At 43.4% G+C, this 21293-nt stretch overlaps 1 protein-coding gene across 1 annotated transcript; it reads right to left on the bottom strand.

Moving 5' to 3' along the window:
• Positions 1-6089: 6089 nt before the first annotated feature.
• Positions 6090-20226, bottom strand: LOC146693431 (zinc finger FYVE domain-containing protein 1). The gene is made up of 12 exons (XM_085479288.1): positions 19933-20226; positions 18934-19215; positions 18487-18709; positions 18174-18391; positions 17924-18030; positions 15975-16083; positions 15797-15894; positions 15566-15683; positions 14597-14767; positions 14253-14445; positions 12175-12273; positions 6090-10511 (listed from the first exon to the last, which is right to left on the bottom strand). The coding sequence occupies exons 1-12, from the start codon at positions 20050-20052 to the stop codon at positions 10279-10281; spliced, it is 1971 nt and encodes a 656-aa protein (XP_085335414.1). The 5' UTR covers positions 20053-20226; the 3' UTR covers positions 6090-10278.
• Between the last annotated feature and the right edge of the window lie 1067 nt (positions 20227-21293).

Below are 21293 nucleotides of genomic sequence, written 5' to 3' on the forward strand. Positions count from 1 at the left end.
TCCATGCAGCCAGGACCGAGTGCTGCCGCTCCTCAGGTCACTAATGGAACCAGACAAGGCCTCTTTTCTTCTTAAGGACCGTGAGAAACTGAGTGAATGCGCGCGTGCGCGCACACACACACAAACACACACAAACACACACACACAGCGCTTGAGCAGCGGTTGCAGTAACTCTCACCAGTCGATGAGTTTGTGCTGCAGACAAGGAAAAGAGGACAGATCAGCTGTGCTCAGTAGCTTGTGAAGCTTGTCTTCCAGTCATTCTGGATGTGCATCATGTTTCATGCATGTCAAAATGATTTAATAGCCAACGTTAAAGAAGCCATTATTAGTTGTTCTCAAAAAGCAGGCTAAGGCTTTGTTAATTAGGACAGCCTTCATTGTTGCAGCCATGGTAGCAGTGTGGTCTGTGACATTTGTGCTCCCTCGGGTTAAATCTGGGTTATTTATCAGTTTTACTTTTGGTTTATACATTACAACACTCTACAAAGACAATAACGAACATGGCAAACATTGCCTTTTTGGAATACTGATGTTAGCTTTTAGTTATTTGTGGACTCCAGGGCTGAAAAGTAAGGCCAGCATTGAATTGCCAAAGGCAGCAATTCTGTTTCTTTGTTGGATGTTTTAAAAGAATTAGAGTTGCCCCTCTGAGAATTAATGTTAATTTGCAGGTGTGTGTGTGTGTTTGTGTTATACCTGTGCACCCTATGGACCCAACACTAGCACTGGTAGCAGTAGCTATCAGCTAGTGCGCCTAGTTTGTCCATATACTCTCACTTTAATAGGTACATAGCCGATCAGATGGCAGAAGCTCAATGCATTTAGGCACGTTGCCATGTTCAAGACGACCTGCTGAAGTTCAAAGTGAATATTAGACAAAGCCCTAGGCATTACAAAAAAAAAAAAAAGCACTTTGAATTCACCGTTATTGTAGAAAAGCACTATTTAAGTACCAGTCCATTCACGAGAACAGCCAGACTGCTTTGTGGTGATTGGAAGGCTTAAGTGACCACTCGTTACAACCAAGGTAGGCAGAAGATCCACTCTGAATGCACAACCTTGAAGCAGATGGGCTACAGCAACAGAAGACCACACCAGATGCCACTCCTGCCAGCTAGGAGCAGGCTCACCGAAGCTGGGCCACACAAGTCTTAATTTCTGCTGTGATATTCAGAATTTGGTGTTAACATGAAAACATCAATTCATCCTGCACTGTATCAAAAGTTTAGTAATTTGACCGAACAGCTTTACATTACATCTTTTTCTCCTTCACAACCCCTTCAAATACTGATGAATCCTCCTCTCTTTTAAGCATGTCTCAGTATAGTCCGACTTGGGCTTTGGTTTCTATCCCTTCCACAGCACTTCAGTCAGGTTAATGTTCCCCCAAAACACTGTTGTCTTCCATTTATGCTTTTGTAGCTATTTGCTGGTATTTTCTTAGGTTGCAGTGCAGACCATGTATATCCCTTTAAGACCACAGTGTACTCATCTTTTGATGGCTGCTTCTGCAAGAATAATACGTTGCAAAGCTTAAATCATCCAAAACTGGCTTCTTGAACATGACGGTGAGTTCACTGTACAGTCGCCAGATCTCCATCCAATAGAGCATCTTTGAGATGTGGTGGAACGGGAGATTCTCATCACGGCTGTGCAGACCTGCTGACCGAAATCTGTCGAGGAGTGTTTTCAGCAGCTCGTTGAATCTAGGCAACCCAGTTCTAGCAAGATATACCAAATTAAGTAGCCGTGTGTGTATTCACTTCTTTAAATCAATCTGTAAAAACTGGTCACAGATACGTTTTTTACTTTTAGGGGTTCAGAACTATCATTTAAATTCAACCAGCTGCAGCACCTCCACCTACCTATCTACCTACCCGTACTCGTTACATTGTAGGCTGCTGCATAATGAAGTTGGTCTACATAGGAGATGGAAATGCTTGGTTGCCATGGTGACGTAGTTAAAGATTCAGTAACATCTGAAAAACCACTGGAATCCGCAGAAAAGGCTTCCTATACGTATACATTACAGCGCCGAAATAAATTAAGGTTGCTGAAAATACAATATAATCCTAATGGAATCTCAAGGTGGGTCAGACAAGTGTGTGTGTGTGCATTTCTCTGCCTATTTGTTGCACACCTAGCAGCAGTGTGAGATCACTCAGAACAGATTACATTAAACCAAATCATGTAACAGTGTTTGAATGACCGTTTCTGTGAATTGTGTTTCACTTCAGATTTGTTCTCTCTCTCTCTCGTGCTTCACTGCCTTTAGTGGATGTGTACAAAAGGAAGGCTGTTGTCTCTTTCAGCCCTTTGCATCACTGTGTATGTGCATATAATTAAATAGGGCCTGTGAGGAAGGATGCGACTGAGTATGTGTGATACCCGCGCATCTGTGCGATAGCAACATCCGATAGCTGTATAAGCACAGACTTGGTAATGGTTTTTGTGTAATGGACCATGGCCGGACTGTCAGCTCTGCACCGGATAATGTATCCATGCTACATGCACACACTCATTTATCCTTCTTATCGCTACTTGATCGCACAAAAAGGCACAAACACGCTCACGTGCATACTGATATTTCCTGCACGTCAGAAATCTCATCAAGTGTTTCTCGCACTCCAGGACTCATTCTCTGCACACTTGTGCGATACGGCCACATTTATTAGATATACTGTTTGCAGTGTGACCTCGCAGTCCTTGAAGCTTGAAGGAAGTAATTACATTGATTAATTGGATGTGGTTCCTATTGATTAGCACAGCATCTGTGTCTACTGTTTGGCACACAGCTGGCTCCACCAGCACGACATAGTAATGTATACATTAAGGACGGGTCTTAAACAAAGCAAAGCAGTGATCCATTTTTGTACTTGTGTACATATTAAATAAGCCATGACAAGCTTCTACTAAGGGGGTGCAGTAATATGCACTTGTCAAAACAAAAAAGCAACAAAAACACATTAAGCCCTCAGGGATTAAGCCAACTTCAAATACCAAGGCAAGAGCAGGGGCCTGGCTCTCCTAACAGAGCTCAGTTTAAAATCAAATAAGACTCTAACCACTTTCTCTTTTGGGCTCCTGATAACAGCCTTCCTCCTGCCCGCCGATATAAGATCTTAAATTGTATTGCCTCAAACAATCAGCTCTTGAGATAACGGATCCAAAGGAGAGCTTGACCGGCTTCTGCACATCATCACCAGTAGGAATTTGTCTCAGAGCCCTCAGCTCGGTGCATCCATGAGTCTCTGTGTCCTCCTGACCTTCTTGTGTGTATTTCCCCTGCTATTCTCAAACTGAACAGGGTAATTTGTTGCGCGATACAGATCAAAATTCAATAATCCTGGAATTAGATGATGATTTATGTGTAAGGAGACAAAGAAGAGTATTGTGCAGGCAGAATTTCCCTCTGGGTACAGACCAGAAGGCCTTGGACCGGGGAGTGCTGCCTCACTGTGCACAAACACAAAATGAGCACGGGCAGTGAGAGAGTGCCGGCTCCTACCACCCCCTGCCAGCAGCTGTCACTCATCAGCACTGGGTGCCAGAGAAGACCAGAGCGAGTCAGCTCTCGCCCATTGTTTGCTCTCATCAAATCGCCCAAGCAGTGAAGTAAATCGTCTATTTACTATGCCAGTAAACCAGAGGGGACTTTCCTGTGTGCTGCAATACCTAATAAGCCTATAGCAGACGGAGTTTACAACTCTTTAAAATGGAGCCATCTCCTCAGTGCTTAGTCACAAGCTTAATCATTTGGGTGACAGATTGTCAATATGAGTAAATCCTCTGATATTTATGTCTTCTGTGTAAATGATATCATGCAACACGAGCCCTGAATATCATTTTATTTGCTCTAAGTTTGCCATGCAGAGCTTTTCTGTTTTTGTAAAATGCTACAACTTGGGGGGAAAAGGCTTTTATTTCACTGAATAAATACCTTTAGAGGCTAAAGTAGAAAAGAATAAGCAGTCATGAGAGGTCTAGCAGTAAAAGAGTGATGACAATGCATGCCTCCCTGGGCATACCTGAGAAAGTGTGGACAATTCAGACAATGAAGCCCATAGACCTATGCACTGCCACTGCAAGGCCAATGAAGGTGCAGGGGACATAACAAATAATATAGTGATCAAATCACTCTCATGTGACTCTACTGAGGAGCATGTATCCATCTCCCTACAGCATCTAGCTCTGTTTGTGAAGCAGTGGGAGTCGAGTTCTGAGCTTCTTGAAATCACGAATAACTCACTAGCTGAGAAAATGCACATTTCTAACTTCCAAATAGGACAGCTTCATTGTAAAATCCCCTGCTGGGACTCATTCAGGACACTTACCAGTAGGTGGTCTCATACAAAATTTACTAAGCTCCAGCCGCATTATTTATGCTCATCTGGCGCCCTCCTGTGAAAACACGAGGAATTACAACATTGGCCCGACAACTTATTTCATGCTGCTACAAGATTTGCTCATGCCAGTTCTGTTGGAGCTCTGTAATGTCTTTGATTAAGTATGTATGTGCATGTCTTTACAGCCTTTAAAGCCAACGCTTAAAATTCAGCTGATACCAGTATCTCAACGCCCACCCATGCATCTAAATGTCCAACTCACGAAAAATGTCCTTTTTAAACTTCTTTACACAGCCTAGAATTGCTGCATCTGCAAGCTGCTTTGGAACCCATCTCCCGCACACCTGCTTCTCTCAGGCAGTCCTCTGACTAAATGAAATCTGTAGTCATTGATTGCCTGCTCTATTCTGTGCAGTGGGTTTCAATGTTGCTATGCTAAGCTTCCACTGGTTTTCCATGTTTGAAAAGAAGAGCAGGGGGATCTCATAAAAGCAGCCAAGGCCCTAAAAATGAAAGCTGCAAATCGAAATTTAAACCTTCTTTTACCTGTTTTAGTTCTGGCTGAAATATCATTAACAATGGTTGATAAATATCTGTATCCACAAGAACAGAACCTTGAATCTGAAGAGAAGGAAACTACCAATACTCATTTCCCACTGTGCCACATTATTACTGGATGTTACAATCCCTGATAATGCATTGCTTTAAATGGAGAAAGCGGGATGGCTGTTATAAGGAAAGGCAGCCCAGAAACTTTAGCAGTTTGGGACACATCGTCAGTAGTGGACCTTGGATTCATCGGGTGTTTCGGCCATTATCACTAGACACCCTCATCTAAGGAGGCCCTGCCAGGGTTGATCAGGCCCGGAGTGTGTCACTGGTTTATGTTGAATTGGTATTTCTCTTCTTCTTTCTTCTGTTTGGTTTTCTGCAGTTTATTTTCTTCTATCTATTCACTGAAACTAAGAAATAATACTTACCTCTTTGACATTTATGGAGCCTCACGTCTTCAAAGGGATAAAAAGGTGACAGAGAGAAGTAAGACCACACCTCTCCACCGGATTGGGCTATAATTAATAATTAATGTGCAAAATTCACTGGAAATCTGCTCATAAAATACTGGTGTGGCGGGGCATGGTCTGCGGTGCTGCTGCAGGGGAGATGGACGCACCTGCACGGCCTATGCAATCACGCCATTCGGTCCTAAACCGTTTGGGCTTTACAACAGTGGATTTAAAAGTCATCGTCTGAGTGTTTAAAAAGTCTCGATATCTTTAAATCATACCTTCCCGTGACAAAACCTACTTCGGGATACTCATATATAGTAACCATGTAACACCCACTTTAAGTGCATCATCACATGTTTCAGCAGTCACGCTCTGATCCAGGACCTGGCACTGAGACAGAATAAAAACTCAAGAGGCTGGTGGCTTTTTCAGCAGAGTGTCTTGTTCAGACTTAGTGCTCTTGGATTTTTCCACAGTGCTTTGGAGGACAAATACACGGGGTAGTGCAAACCAGTCACTCAGCTGAGACCACCAGCACCACTAAAGTGTTTCTCCCAAGTTTCCACGTGTTTTGCACCTACAGAACCTGTTTGTACTGAACCAGTCAGTTTTTGAGCAGAACTGCCTTGCCAAGGACCAAATGTGTGCTTGGGAAGTAAACCATAAGGAGCTTATGATCTATATACACACACACCCACAACGGCAGAAATAAAAAAACAAAAATCGGAAAACTCACATTTTGTGCAGATACCTCAGATTTGTCCATCATGTTTTAAAGTCATTTACTTTGATTTGCTGTGGCATCGACAATCCATTCACAGACATCCCTCTCCAGATCTCGTGTCCATGCTGGTGCAATGTGGAATTGGTTTTTGAAGGACATGAGGACTACTGCATGGATTTACTGTATCTATCTATACTGTATGGATGGTGTCATTGAACACCAGGGACAATGAACTTCAAATGACCTTGAATGAGAGCGAGAGAGAGAGAAAATTACTTGGGAATATGTGTGTATTTACAGTAAGATTAATTCAAGTGTATTTTAGTCTTTTACAGCAACATCTTTGCCTCCATTTTCATGTGTACAACAGCGAGCTGCTGACTGACTAACAGGAGTGAGTCTAGTCCAGCTGCGTCCTTTTCTATGAATTGTTCACACACAACAGTGCAGGGCCATTAGTTTAGACTGGATTTCATCTGTGGAGACTGCAGTTGACTCCAAGGTAACATGAACACCAGAATACAAAAGCCAATAAACAGAAACAGAGGAGAGGCGATGAGGACAGGTACAGCAGAGTGGAAAGCTTTCAGGTTGAAAAGAAACTATTGGAATTCAAAATCAACGCAGGACAGGTCACCCACAGAAATCGACCGCGTCCTTTGAAGAACTCAACAAAACATCACTTCCACTCTGGAGAGAACAGAGATAAAAGTATCAAAGCGAACAAAGATGCAGTAGCAAGAATCGAAACGCTAGACAACACAAGACACTAGTTTAAAAAAACAAAACAAAAAAAAACAACAAACTTGGAGCAAAGCTTTGAATTAAGTTTGGAAAAGACGCGTTTTGTATCGTATGTAATACTCCGAGTACCTAATATTACGTGAGGGTTTTTATTCAATTATATGAATTTATCAGTATCTTGTACCTCTGTTATTGCAGTTTATAGCTCATTTAATGTTATGACTGTTCACCCAGGGACTGCAGGTGGAAATGAGCTAACAGCTAAATCTGGGACGAGGCGTTCTTGTACAAGATTAATGTTTTTGTGCTGACAAATAAAAAAGAAGAGTAAGTGTGAAGTGTCCACAATCCACACTGTTCCAGCTCATCAGTGAAACAGACAGGAGGTCAATTCATGGCCTGGATGTGCATGACTCACCTGCACTGATGATGGAGGAGATAATCACAGCAGCAGGATGACTTCAGAGGAACACAAATGCATGTTTTGTTTTTATGCACTGCATTCATTATATGGATTCAAATATTAGACTTTATCACTTTTACCTCCTCGCACAGAACTTCTGCACGATAACTACAGAAATGGCAACTCTTTATGTAACGAGACAGACTGTACAGACATCCCAGCCTCTGCTTCTGTCACATTAACACGTTTAGAGTTTGGGTGGAAAGGTCACCTGCCACTCTATAAACAGAATTATCTAGGATTTTCAGGGTAGACTAATTATCCTCCAAAGAGAGACGAACACAAAGAAAAAAAGATGAACAACCAAAGAATGCAGCCAAGATCTAATCTGCACTGCTGCATCGACCAGGCTCACAATAAGGAACACGGAGGGAAAAAAAGAGCCAAGCACAGCAGCAGCAAGCTGAGAATACCTCTGAGGACAGAGGCTTATCAATAAGAGCAAAATAGAGGAGAGTAGATTTTAAACAGACAAAACACACACACACACACGATGAGCTCATGTGGGCAGTGTGTGACCCATAAGCCCAACTACAAAGAGATCTTAAATGGAAATGGAAAAACAGAATATAATCTTATTTTACCAAACAGAAGACAGATAAAATTTCAATTTGTCTGACTCGGTGTGTACTACAAAGAAATTTACTGCTACTGTGAGGAGAGAGCTGTTAAACCGCGGAGCCAAATCGAACCACACTCATTAGCGATATGAAGCTTTTTTTTTCCCTACACAAAAACAGGAGATGGATTGACTCCAGCAGCAGCTGGCTCACAAACAACACTACTCATAAAACGTTTTGTGAATACTGGCAGAACAGGAATAAAACAAACAACTAATTACAGGCGGTGAGAACACAATGCTGATCGAGCCAAAATGTCACCCTGAACTGATGAAAATGGGGAAACGCAACGCTATAGTCGGTTTGGATGGGATGACGGTTTTAAAGCCAGCGGAGTTAAAGATGGAGATGAATGGATGCAGATTACTTCTACTTGACTGCAGTAAAGGACAAAGCCTGCTGTGTGTTATCGCTTTGCTTTCCACCTCCACATCGCACGCTCTCTACTGATGCTATCTGAGGAAAAACCAGAGATAGTCAAAGAGAAGAGCGACTCGTTCCAGTTGCAGTGCTCGCCGTCGCCTCACAACTTGTGCGCTCGCGCTCATTCAGAACAAAGTCAGCCGTCAAGCTACTCCCGCTCACATATTTATAGACACAAATCTCTCCTTTGTTTTATTTATTTATTTGGATGAGCCTCATCAAAAACTGAGATTGTCAGTAGCTAGATTTAACAGAAAATTTGATAAGTGGTTATTTTGAAAACTGGGATAAAGCACTAAAGAGTCCAGTATGATACACAGAAAACGTCTCTCGAGAGAGAAAATGTCGTTTTTCTTCCATCAGTGTTTATATCATTTGCATGTCATTCACCATGAGAGCAACTCTATCAGGTGTGTTCTTTGTTTTAAAGCCCTTCAAAGACACCAACTCCCATCAATTCATCGGAAACAGCAGCAGTCTTGGTATTTCAGACCAAGAAATGAGTCTAAATGCACCGAGTTACAACTACGGACATGCACACAAGACAGCTGATGATGTCTGCTGCTCAGTGAGCCACTCCCCTCATTAGAGAATTCCCTGACCAGAAATAACCTGCACATAACGTCATTTAATCGTAGTTTCTTTTAAGAAAATTTAAACCAGAAAGGAGATCTTACTCTCCGAGCCTGTGCTGGAGGGGTAAGCTCAGCTCTCTCTCACACACACAAACAAACACACACACTGCTCTTAGTGACACTGCCAGATAGAACCTAATGCTTTAAAGTACCTATGTTGACAACTCCTGTTGCACAAAAAAGAAATTAAAAAAATCATGTGTTGCTCTTCCAGTCATTATTGTTGGCATTTTTGATTGAAGCCTTTGAGATGACTATGACTGAGCGACAGAACGCCGTCACTCTGATAGATTGATGAGAGCAGCGATGTCTGAAAAGGGCTTGAGAGAGCTACCTGGAAACATCAGTGCTTCACTTCTTATAAAACCCCAGAAAGGCAAATCTACATTAGTACACAGGTACTTCTATATAATGGAATGTCTAACATGACAACAGCTACATATTTTATACTGCAGATACAACTTCACGAGAGGATGGAGGCTATAATCGTGGCTCTATAATTAGGCACAAATGAGCTCAGAATTTGAACGTACAGAGAAATCTCCAAAAGCAAACCCAAGAGGTTAAATAAGTGGGTGTTAAGATTCCCATGAAGGCACACACTGCTGCAGTTTGTGTTTCTCCAATTTGCATTGCATTCTGCCCTGAGTACTGTAGGAGCATCCCCCCCCCCACTATCATGATTATACATACTCCTTAACCAGGACTTGTCACCGTGTAAGTGGTTGCAGTGAGTGGCTACGTTTTAAAAGACCATTCAAACTTTTAAAATCTCCCACTATTCCCAGTACGTCCCTTTTACTCGTCCTCCTGTCATATTTAACTAAGAGCATATTCAAACTGAGAACCATGGTGCTGGCCTGTGCAAAGAGAAATTAATGAGCATGGAAGACCACCCTCGAGTGCAGTTAAGAGTTCAAGCTCTGCTGTTATAATGATAACTGGTCGAGATGAAAGTCTTCATTCTTAAAAGCAGTCAGTTCAAAACACATGTCCAGCTTCCCATTTCTCCAGTTAAAGCATTTCGATTGGTCAGTAGATGCTGTCAATCATCTCACGGCTGACAGGAAATCAGTCGCTCAAGAAGGCAAAAGAGACCGAAAGCAAATCCCGGCTGAGCGGTGGAATCCAGATGGTCATCCTTCTACATATCTGAGCAGCTCCCGTTTCACATAAAACAAAGGCTGATTCCAGACCTGCCATTTAGTCCCCTTCCTGGTTTCCAAGGAGCAGCAGTGCCAAGATTCACAGTGTTTTGTAGCCCATCTGAGAAAAACTGAGAGCACTTTGAGAAGTTTGCCTGGTGGAAAAGGTCACAGGCTGTCTGTGCGGGCGTGACAGCTGTCACACACTCTGACCGGGTGGTCCCAACCTCGAGAGGGCACGGGCTTGTTGTGTGTGGAGCAGGGCCCGCAAACGCCCTGCCCACAGGCCCTGCAGTGGTGCTTCGACATGGCTGGAGTGAAAGGTTTGGAGCACTGGTTGCACTTGGTGATGTCCTGGTCTGGCACCCAGTAGTCTGGCCGAGCCACGTCCTTCACGAAACCTGAAGCGGACGGGCAAACAGAGAAGAGTGAGTTTAAGATTTTAAATCGGAGATTGGCTTTTTATTTTTTATTGTCTTAGAACATAAATGCATTGTTCATTGTGTGTGTGTTGGGAGGGGGGACTACTTCAAAGTGGAAGTCTTCTTTTTGTCCAGTGTTAACAAAGTTACATTCACCACCTAAGATGGCAACATGTAATATGTACCCATCTAACAGCATCTCCATTACAGCCCATTCAAACCCCTTTCAGCTCCACTAAAGAAAACTCTATCTTCCCTCTCTGTGTTTCTCTCTGTGTTTCTTAGAGAAGAAGATTATTTTTCTTGTACAAGAAGCTTTCAGGTTTAGGTTTGTAGTCTTGATCAGTCACAGTTGAGGCTTGTATTCCAGTAAACAGCTTGCGTGGAGGGACAAAGAGGGACTGCGTTTTCTGAAACACAAACCTAAACCTGACATTTTTGCCTGTTAATTAGTTTTTTAAACTGATCTGGACTAGCAAACTATAACCACCAGCCTTACACCCAATACCAGTTATCCATTATTCACAAGGCTATTCGCTACACTAGAAGCACCAAACCCCGCTGCTGTCATCAGAGGACAGACGATATATCCAGCTATCATCTGAGAACCTATGTGGTCACCATTGCAGTGCTGGTCAGGTTGGTGATTCAGAATCATTTATTTTAATCCCTTTGCCCAACATCCTATATATTTGGTTTTTCCTTCCTGGAAACCGTTCATTGAGGCTGACTTCACGCTATGTCCTTCACTCTGCAGGAGCACTCAGCCACTCAAACATCAGTTTCCACAATAAACTCTTGTGCCAAGTCTGAGGCTTTTACTCATCTGTGTTTTAGAGCAAGGTCGAGCAAATCCCAAATTGTGCCAAAGCGTTCTATTATTACCTCCACCGATGAGGTCATGTGACAGGTTGGATTTGTCTGTCTGAAAGCAGCATGATATAAAAATATATGCATTTAATATTTACTACACGTAGAGTTTGACAGAACTTAGAAGTTATTATATTTTTGATCTGGATTCACGAATTTTTGAAAGGATCTTTATTTTTTTATTATTAAAGGAGTTGAGACAAAAACGGGACATTTCACATCATATCTTTACAAATACATATAAAATCAAAGTTTGAAAAAAGGTAGGCGCTGTTTCGATCTGCAGCTGTGTTTCTGCTTATGATCAGAAGCCTATTGAGACTTTGGTACCAGCTTTAACTTAAAATCCACTGACTAACTGAATTTGTTGCCACTGTCACAGGTAAACTGGCTCTTGTTGCACTGATGTTGAAGCTTAGCAGTCTGGAATTTCATCACAGTTCATCAAACTAGTTTGACTTTAATTATACGTTAATTTAAACTGATACTGGTGGATAATATATAATTTTAGTGGTATTGCACAGACATGCACTCAGTTCTTGGTGGATGACAAACACCAGTATGCAAAATCACTCTGAAACCAACCATCCGATCATGTCCCAGATGTACCTACGCCTGTAGATTAGCCTATCCTAACACACTCATGGAGTGGTTGTGCTAAAACCAGGTATTAGAATTACCAACAAATATCTGAGTGGTGAGGAGACAATATAAAACAAGCTGCAGAGCACCAACAGACCATGTAATGGTAAAAGAAAAAAGCAGTGCTCACAGAGAGGGTAGTCCACAGCTGTGGTGACCATGTCCAGTGTCGACTGTGCCACCTCCGTCACCCTGCGAGCTATCAGACCACGAGGCTCCACCTTACAGACTAAACAAACAAGGTGTGTGTGAGAGACAAAGAAATCAAAACACAAAAGCAGTAATAACAACAAGTCAGGAGCCGCGACGACCAGCATCAAATGCATGAAAACACACAGTCTCACTGTTCGGTATGCACGCTGCAAATCCATGACACAGTATTTGCTCCCCTCGTGATACCGTGTTTTTTGTTTTTTTGTATATTTGTCACACTTAAATCTTTCAGACCAGACATTTATTATTAGACAAAGATAACCTGCTTAACCCTCTGGGTCTATATTTCACCTTTAAAAACTGTTTATCTTGCCTTGTTTGGTATCATTATTTTCAGCACAACCTCAAATAACTGGAATTTGAGTTATTTTTTCATTTTTATATACTATATTAGCACAATTGATCTAAATTTAGACAAAAAATTCTAAATCCGAGTTAAAAAAAGTTATATTTTTTACTGTAAAACCCACAAACATATTTAACGAATCATTTTCATAACTTGAAATGCAAATAGAAATTGTACATGTCTAAAAATTATGCACAAGTTTTGCAAACAACAAAGTTATCTGGTACTATTTAAAAATGCAGCCAAGGCCTCGGGCGTTTTTTATATAACCATTTAAATCTATTTACAGAACAATCAGGTGTGCTGCATCAAATAAGAAGGCACACTAATTATTTGTGTCAGTCCAAAAAAATAGTTTGTGTTCAGTATAAGACAGAGGAGAACACCACAGGCCTAAACCCTGCAGGTCTGACAGCAGGAGGTCCTGTTTTCCATGTGGGAACAGCGTTTACACTGGAATCTGCCTGTGGCCCATCGACACAATTCAAAAACTGGTATATAGTTTGAAGTCCGTACTTTCGACCCAGGTTTAAATGGAGACTCTGAGTCGCTGCATCTTGTAGCTGTGTCGTCTTGAATTGGTCATGTGATTTTGACGCGCCGGTGCGTCCGTCGACCCCAGAGGGTTAAATACAAAATGCAGTTTTTAACTCATGATTTCATCTAATAAGGGTTATACAAACCTAACTGGCCCTATGTAAAAAAGTAATTGCCCCATCTTTATAAATCATGAATTAACCACATATTTGTGTAGACTGACTTTGACTTTACTAGCTACACCCAGGCCTGATTACTGACAGACCTGTTTAATCAAGAAATCTCTTAAATAGAACCTGTCTGACAAAGTGAAGTAGCCTAAAAGATCTCAAAAAGCAGCACATCATGCCACAACCGAAAGAAACTCAAGAGCACACGAGAAACAAACTCACTGACATCTATCAGTCTGAAAAGGGTTACAAATCCACTTCTAAGGCTTCGAGACTCCAGTGAACCATGGTGAGAGCCATTATCCACAAATGGAGAAAACTTGGAAGCGTGGTGAACCTTCCCAAATGTGGCCAGCCAGCCATATTACTCCAAGAGCGCATCAATGAGTCATGCAGGAGGTAACAAAAGACCCAGAACAACATCTAAAGTACTTCAGGTCAACTTGTCTCGCTTAAGGTCAGAGTTCACATTGAGTCTTATTGTGGAGTTCATGACTCAACATTAAGAAAGAGACTGGACAAAAATGGCAACAATGTGAGTGACAGTCACATAAATAAACCACCAATGCTGAATTAAAACAATTCTGCAGTGAAGAGTGGGACAAAAGTTCTTGATGCCAAGGGTGGCACAACCAGTTATCAGGTTTAGAGGCAATTACTTTTTCACAAGTGACCATGGAGATCTGGATAACTTTCGTCCTTCAATAACTAAAATAACAAATAAAAACTGCATTTTTAAAAATTTACTCAGGTTATCATCGTCTAATATTAAAATTAACAGCATTGTATACACAGGTGTGCGTGTCACATAACATTAAGTGTAAATGTGGGCTCACCTGTAATTGAGTGCTTAGCGACTACAATGACGAAAGACATTTGTCTAATGTAACTCTAGGTTTAGGCTCGTCCAGCAGTTTAACTGACAGCTTGTTTCTGTCTTACCCTGGCTGTTGGTGTCAGGAGGACCTCCCTGGCGGTAGCAGGCCTCACACACCCTGACAGGACTGTTGCCCCAGCCCCTCTCTGGCACCGGCATCCTGCGGCTGGAACAAGGATGGCAGAAACCCTCCCCACATGATCGACAGTGATGCTTCCTTTCAGCCTCCTTGAACTCCTTTTGACATCCATGACAGGCCTGAGGGGAAAGAGGGAGGGGGATACAGTGATGGCAGATATCACACCGACAGACACAAGTCAATGAAGACCAAAAATTTAACCACTTATAACTGCTATAGTTATTCTAGTGCCTTATGTTGTGTTTCTAAATGTTAGCCCTTCATACTCACAGTGATCTCTGTATTAGGTCTCCAGTATGGAGGTGCCACCTGGTCAGTAATCCAGGCAGTGACGGCTTTGGTGGGGCCAGTACCGTACTCTGACACTGACTGAATCACATAGTTCATCCCATCCAAGACCCTCTGGGCAGCATTTTGGTGGCTGGTTAGAAAAGCGTCAGACTGAAGAAAGACAAGAGTGTGATCTCAATTAAAAGCTTGATAAAGAGGATGATGGGCAAATTAAGTGCCCATTAGTGATTCCACCATCATTTCTACAGTCACAAGTGCAAATCAGCTGAAGTGAATCATCTTAACCCCCAGAATTTCTTGCAGTTTAGCATTTAATATCAGAATTACCGTATGAGGCCAATAACTGGGAACTCCCAGTTGCAGGGAGGAAGGCAATGATGGTGTTATAGCATGGCTCAACAGTCCAAGTGTTTCACTTAAATTTACATCTGACAAAACATGCGAGCATCCTGTTTTGTCTGTGTGCAGAGAAAGCTTAGCTGCAGGCTCTCTCTATAGCAGCAATGCCTGCAGCATGCAGGGATGAATCCAAACTGATGGCACAGGGTGTACTCCACCACACCTCAAACGTTTAGTTGCTACTTATTTAGATTAGCAGAACTAAAAGTAAATATATTAAATAACACCCCAACCCATAACGAGACAGCCTAAAGAAATGAATTTAACCATTACAGAATATTTTTTCTCTAGGGCAGTGACAAAATATGACAGTACCTTACTGAGTGTCAGGACAACAATCACTAAAACAATTTGCCTCTGCTTTAATTACAGGCAACAAAAATCCAAAACAGTATTTCAGTACTGCGTGCTTATTTTACAAAGACTAAAAATATGTAACATAAAACCAACAGGTGCTATTTTTTACACTCTCCACAAATTCTTTTGATGTTTTTTGTGAAATAAACATTATTAAATATAAACATGAGTTAAGCATGTTTTAGTACTCACATCCTCCCAGACGTGCTTGACCTCTGATCGCACCACACCACTCTCTGGGTCCTGGTTTCCCATCCAGTACTGTCTGCTGCGGTAGATTACCCCACAGCTAGCACACTCCAACACATATCTGAAAGAGGGACGAGAGGAACAAGGCAGCAGACAGTGGAAGTGAGATTATTGGCTGAAAGGCAAAGAGGAGTGTGAGCGTCCGCCTAAGTGTGTATATGTGAGTTTCCATACCCTGACCAGGCGTATTTGGCCAGTCCAAACCAGGGATTATCAGACGAAGCTGATGTTTTGGGCACAACAATCACCTCTCTGCCAGCTTCATAGCACCTCTGGACATGCAACACAAAACAGATGTAAACAACAACAACATACAGGTTCACCAAAACTAGCAGTGAAATTCTGTTCTTACCTTACAGATGAGGACCTTGTTGTTGTACTGGTGTGCATACTGGCAGAGTCCATCTGCCATGTGGGGAACTCTGTCTCTCAGGTGGTTCATTCCATTTTTACAGCGAATGCTGGAGAGTCGACATGACAGATATTAGAGTTGGTGAAGGAGAGGGGGATTTGTAAGAAACCTATGGTTACAGTGCACTCATTCTGAACAAGTGTTATAATTTCTCACACACACGCTGCTCTCAGGTTTTAGGAAAGAACAAGGAAGAAGAGTAGCTAAGAAGCAAAGTAGGTTTCTCTTCACCAAAACCAAAACATGGAAAAAGAATTAGCACTTATGCATCCCACTGAGGAGATAGTTAACATCCACAAGAAAAGCAGAGGATTCCCATTTTTAAAGAATACTGTTCTCTACTGTGATTCAGTCACAGAGACAGTAAAAGGCTGTTGTTCTGAGATGGAAAACTAGAACTATTTGGATCAAACTAAATGAGAAAAAACTCAGGAAAGGTGTGGTTATAATAACAGTCCATCCAAGGTGATTAGGTAATCTGCAAACACCCAGCGCTGGAGATGAGTACAGTTTCCAGATCAACAATAATAATACACACTTCTCACACATTCCCAACTATGCAATCTAAATATTTCAGGTTTAGGTTGACCATCCATCCATCTTCATCCGCTTTATCCGGGGCCGGGTCGCGGGGGCAGCAGCCTAAGCAAAGAGGCCCAGACCTCCCTCTCCCCAGCCACCTCCTCCAGCTTATCCGGGGGAATACCAAGGCGTTCCCAGGCCAGCCGAGAGATATAATCTCTCCAGCGTGTCCTGGGTCTGCCCCGGGGCCTCCTCCTGGTGGGACATGCCTGGAACACCTCACCCAGGAGGCGCCCAGGGGGCATCCTTGTCAGATGCCCGAACCACCTCAGCTGGCTCCTTTCGATGTGGAGCAGCAGCTGCTCTACTCTGAGCCCCTCCCGGATGGCCGAACTTCTCACCCTATCTCTAAGGGAGAGGCCAGCCACCCTTCGGAGGAAGCTCATTTCTGCCGCTTGTATCCACGATCTCGTTCTTTCGGTCACTACCCACAGCTCGTGGCCATAGGTGAGGGTAGGGACGTAGATCGACCGGTAAATTGAGAGCTTCGCTTTTACACTCAGCTCCCTCTTCACCACGACGGACCGGTGCAACGTCCGCATTACTGCAGCTGCAGCCCCAATCCGTCTGTCGATCTCCGGCTCCCTTCTCCCATCACTCGCGAACAAGACCCCGAGATACTTGAACTCCTCCACTTGGGGCAGGAACTCATCCTCGACCCGGAGTGGGCACTCCACCCTTTTCCGGCTGAGAACCATGGCCTCAGATTTGGAGGTGCTGATCCTCATTCCCGCTGCTTCACACTCGGCTGCGAACCGTTCCAGTGCGAGCTGGAGGCCCTCACCCGATGAAGCCAACAGAACCACATCATCCGCAAAAATCAGAGATGAGATTCTGAGGCCACCAAAGCGAAAGCCCTCCGCCACTTGGCTGCGCCTAGAAATCCTGTCCATAAAAATTATGAACAGAACCGGAGACAAAGGGCAGCCCTGGCGGAGCCCATCACCCACCGGGAACGAGTCCGACTTATTGCCGGCAATGCGAACCAAGCTCTTGCAACGGTTGTATAGGGATCGAATGGCCCGTAGCAATGGGCCAGACACCCCATATTCCCGCAACACCTCCCACAGGACACCCCGAGGGACACGGTCGAATGCCTTCTCCAAGTCCACGAAACACATATAGACTGGTTGGGCAAACTCCCATGCACCCTCAAGTATCCTGGAGAGGATAAAGAGCTGGTCCAGTGTTCCGCGACCAGGACGAAAACCGCATTGTTCCTCCTGTATCCGAGGTTCGACTAACCATACGTTCAAATTTTAAGGACCAGTTCTAGCTCTTGTGTGTAGACAGCGTTACTGACTTACTTGCAGCTGAGACAGAGAGCTGAGCAGGTGAAGTATTCATCTGGGAAGAAGGAGTACAGTGTCATCTTTTCATCTGATAGTTCTCCACAGAAACGCTCACTCAGAGCCTTGTTGAAACAAAAACAGAAGGGATTAGAAGACAGAGAACTAGATGGGAGCTGAAAAAAGGCTGAGGAGACACAAAGGAAGGATTAAAAAGAATCATATGCTTTTTCTTAAAAGGCCTCTAATATGGTGCTTCTTCACTTACTTCTAGTGCATGAAACACTATCCCAGGCTGGCGGGGGGACCGTGTATGAGTGTTCTTCACTTGCTGCTTGATGGCCTCTAGCAGCCCGCTATAGTCTGTGGGCGGTGTGATCGTCTGAGTGCCTACGTACTGCACTGAGCTGAAGGCCTCTGTCCCCAAACCCAGGTCATGAAAACGCTTCTGGAGGAGTGTGTCTGCATAGCCGGCCATCTTTGAGTCTACAACAGGAAGGAAAGACAATAACATTGAAATCTGTGACACAGGAAATTACAACCAAGGGAAATAATTATCCTAAAGTTCTGCTTGGAAGTACCTTGGCCCAGGAGTTGCGTGTGTGTTGTTTCCTGGAAGATGATGACTGCAGGCCCCAAAGAGGACAGGGGTACATCCAGACCACAGCGGGTGGACAGGGCCCTTAGCTCTGGGGTGAAATGCTTCAGGTATGCCCCTGAGGCACTACTCAGGAACTGGAACATGTCATTGTGAAGACGCTCTGCCCGTGTGCGATACACCACTATATCCGACACTGCCAGCACCTGAAATTGAAATAAAAATGTATCTGGAAATAAGATGACTTGCTTATATCATGAAAACATTGGAAATGAGAAATAAAGTGAGTTTCACTGTTCTGTTTACATGATTAGGATGTGACCATTACCTCAGCAGAACAAGCAAAGAAGACAATACTAGAAGTCAGCACACAAAATCACAGACTCCTCCAATTATTCCACCCAAACCAAGCAGCAACCGCTAAATTTACCTTCAGCAGCAGCCGCATTCTCTGGTTCTGATTGGCTGCGGCTCCCAAGAGGCCCTCTGTATCCAGCGCAATGAGGCTGAGAGTGGGGTTGTAAGCAGCCCAAACTCCCACAGTACAGGAGCTGGGGGACTTGGAGGTGTAGAAAACAGTCTCGCCATCAAACAGGACGTGGTTAAGCGTGTGGGACTTGCCATCACCGGTGTTTCCAAAGATGGAGAGGACCTTGACTCCCGCTACGTCGGCACAGCCAAGTCGCTCCACGAACTCTGCCTCATCCCGGACCTATAGGATAAGAGGAGAAAGAGCGCCAAGAGACAGGCTGGTTACAGAGATGAGCTATTTTGTGGCACCGTGATACAATTGGGCAAATTACTTTTACTGATTCTTTATGAACGGTATTATTTATTTTAAACAAAGAAACCAAAAACAAAACAAAAAAAGAACTGCGGGGGATTAGTCACTTCAATCTTAACGCTGGTTGTTCATACAGATTACCTTAAGTACACAAGAAAACATTATCTCTTGTACTTTGTAACACTGTGAGGGTGCCTTCCATGTGGGTCAACTGTGCTGTATGACTCACCAGGGACTTTCCTAATAGCAACCCTGTCTGCTGTTGTGCTGCTCTTATTTACAACTTAAATTTAATGTTTTTTCACAGTATTATAAGCAAGACACCATCCACACGTTAAAGCCACGGGCTGTATACAGACAAAGGCTAAAAAGACAAGAGGCTAAACACGACGAACATCCAAACACGCTGTTTAACGTCGCATTAGCAAAGCGTCGTGAAGTAGCTAAAGCCTCAACAAACTTGCTTTATTAGCTTCAAGACAAAAAGATCGATTTAGCGCTGAAAGCAGATTTGGCTCATCCAACATTTTTTTCTTTTCGTGACAAAAGATAGTTAAGGGCCTTCCGTAACAGGAGTCTTCCCCTTTCTAGCCTAGCGGCTAACTGTTAGCCGCCGTTAGCTCAGCTGATGTTAGCTAACTTTACCTGCAGGTTTTCTTGCTCGTCCACGAGCAGGAAGCTCCGGCCGCCGCCGTTGGGACAGTCCTCTGGCTTCAATGGACTGATCGACAAACTATCCATTTCTTTCATCAGTATATCGGACATCGTTGTTCACTTAATTGAAACGCATTTGTGGCAGCAGCACCAAAGAGCAAAGCGAAAGTTTAACATGACGCCTACCTGTCGATCAATCACAACAACAGCGCGTGGACTGTAGGAGGAGCCAGATGGGGCCACGCAGGGCAGCAACGTAAGACGCGCTTGTTTGACTTTGGTCTAAACATGAGCACCACCGTGTGGTCAGCCGCAATACAGCACCTCACATGCCATTCAACAAACTTCCTTCATCAGGGAATGAGAAAGCATAAAATAAAACCGAGTGGACCCATGTGACCGGTCTTTTGTGGCCCCTAATATATATTATTATTATATTTTTTTCTTATTTAGGATTAATGATGTGAACCAAACACAAATAACGTTCATCTAACATTTCTTGCTACGTTAATACAAAATAACACATTTATTATTCTTCACAACTAAAGAATAACGCACAAAATCAAAGTTTCCTTAACTGACAGAGAGTATTTTATCGGAGCGGTGCTTCCATGCTAGAGCTGCTTGCTAATGTTCATTAAATATTTGTTAGCACAGATCTATAAATATCACATGTCACTGGCTTCAGAGCGGCGCCACTGCTGCTAACATGACATGGAGAAAGAAATTCCAGCATTGCTGCTCTAACGGCTCTGAGTCCTTCCTTCCTTCCTTCCTCCCTCATCTCCTCCCTCCCTTCCTTCCAATGTCTAGGGAGTGGAAAATGCCAGCCCAGGCTTTGGCATAGTCGCTTTAACACCCTTGTCTCTAGCCTGAGTCAAATAAAATCGCCACCTGGGACAGATCCAGCAAAAGATGTAGTAAGGGCAAGAAAACGAGCGAGAGGGGGAAGGATGCAATAAAGGATGGCGTGGTTAAGGATTTAGAGAGGGTCCCGGCCTTTCTCCGGGCTCAACTATGAGAGACAAATGTCTGAAAGAATCAATTATAGGCCTACTCCCAACCCATCACCCCTGATTAATGAATAATTAAAGCTTCTCATTGCAGGGCTATCTAACATCCATGAGGCCATGAAGCCGCTAAGATTACGCAGAAACAACTTCTCTTGATTTTCAACAAATGACTATACAGACCTGTCCTCAGTTTCCTTAACAAAACAGGTAAACATCTTTGTATGCAGTTTGTGCTTTTTGCTACTCGAGTATCCAGTTATTCCCTTTACAGTGCATTTAATATGATATCTGACCCAAATTTGCACCCATATCCACAATCATACCTCTGTAAACAAACAC

The sequence above is a fragment of the Copadichromis virginalis genome, linkage group LG14 (genome assembly GCF_057382275.1).
Source record: "Copadichromis virginalis isolate Kocher_CV1m ecotype Utaka linkage group LG14, C_Virginalis_male_GT1.1, whole genome shotgun sequence".
In the NCBI taxonomy this organism is placed as follows: domain Eukaryota; kingdom Metazoa; phylum Chordata; class Actinopteri; order Cichliformes; family Cichlidae; genus Copadichromis; species Copadichromis virginalis.

Bases quoted from the DNA above. Each gene is read 5' to 3' on its own strand.
- LOC146693431 (XM_085479288.1), bottom strand. From the start codon at position 20,052: ATGTCCGATATACTGATGAAAGAAATGGATAGTTTGTCGATCAGTCCA. The intron at 18,031-18,173 runs GTAAGTGAAGAA...TGTTTCAACAAG, and splicing joins TAGTGTTTCATGCACTAGAA to GCTCTGAGTGAGCGTTTCTG. The intron at 16,084-17,923 runs GTAAGTCAGTAA...TCGACTCTCCAG, and splicing joins GCTCTCTGTCTCAGCTGCAA to CATTCGCTGTAAAAATGGAA.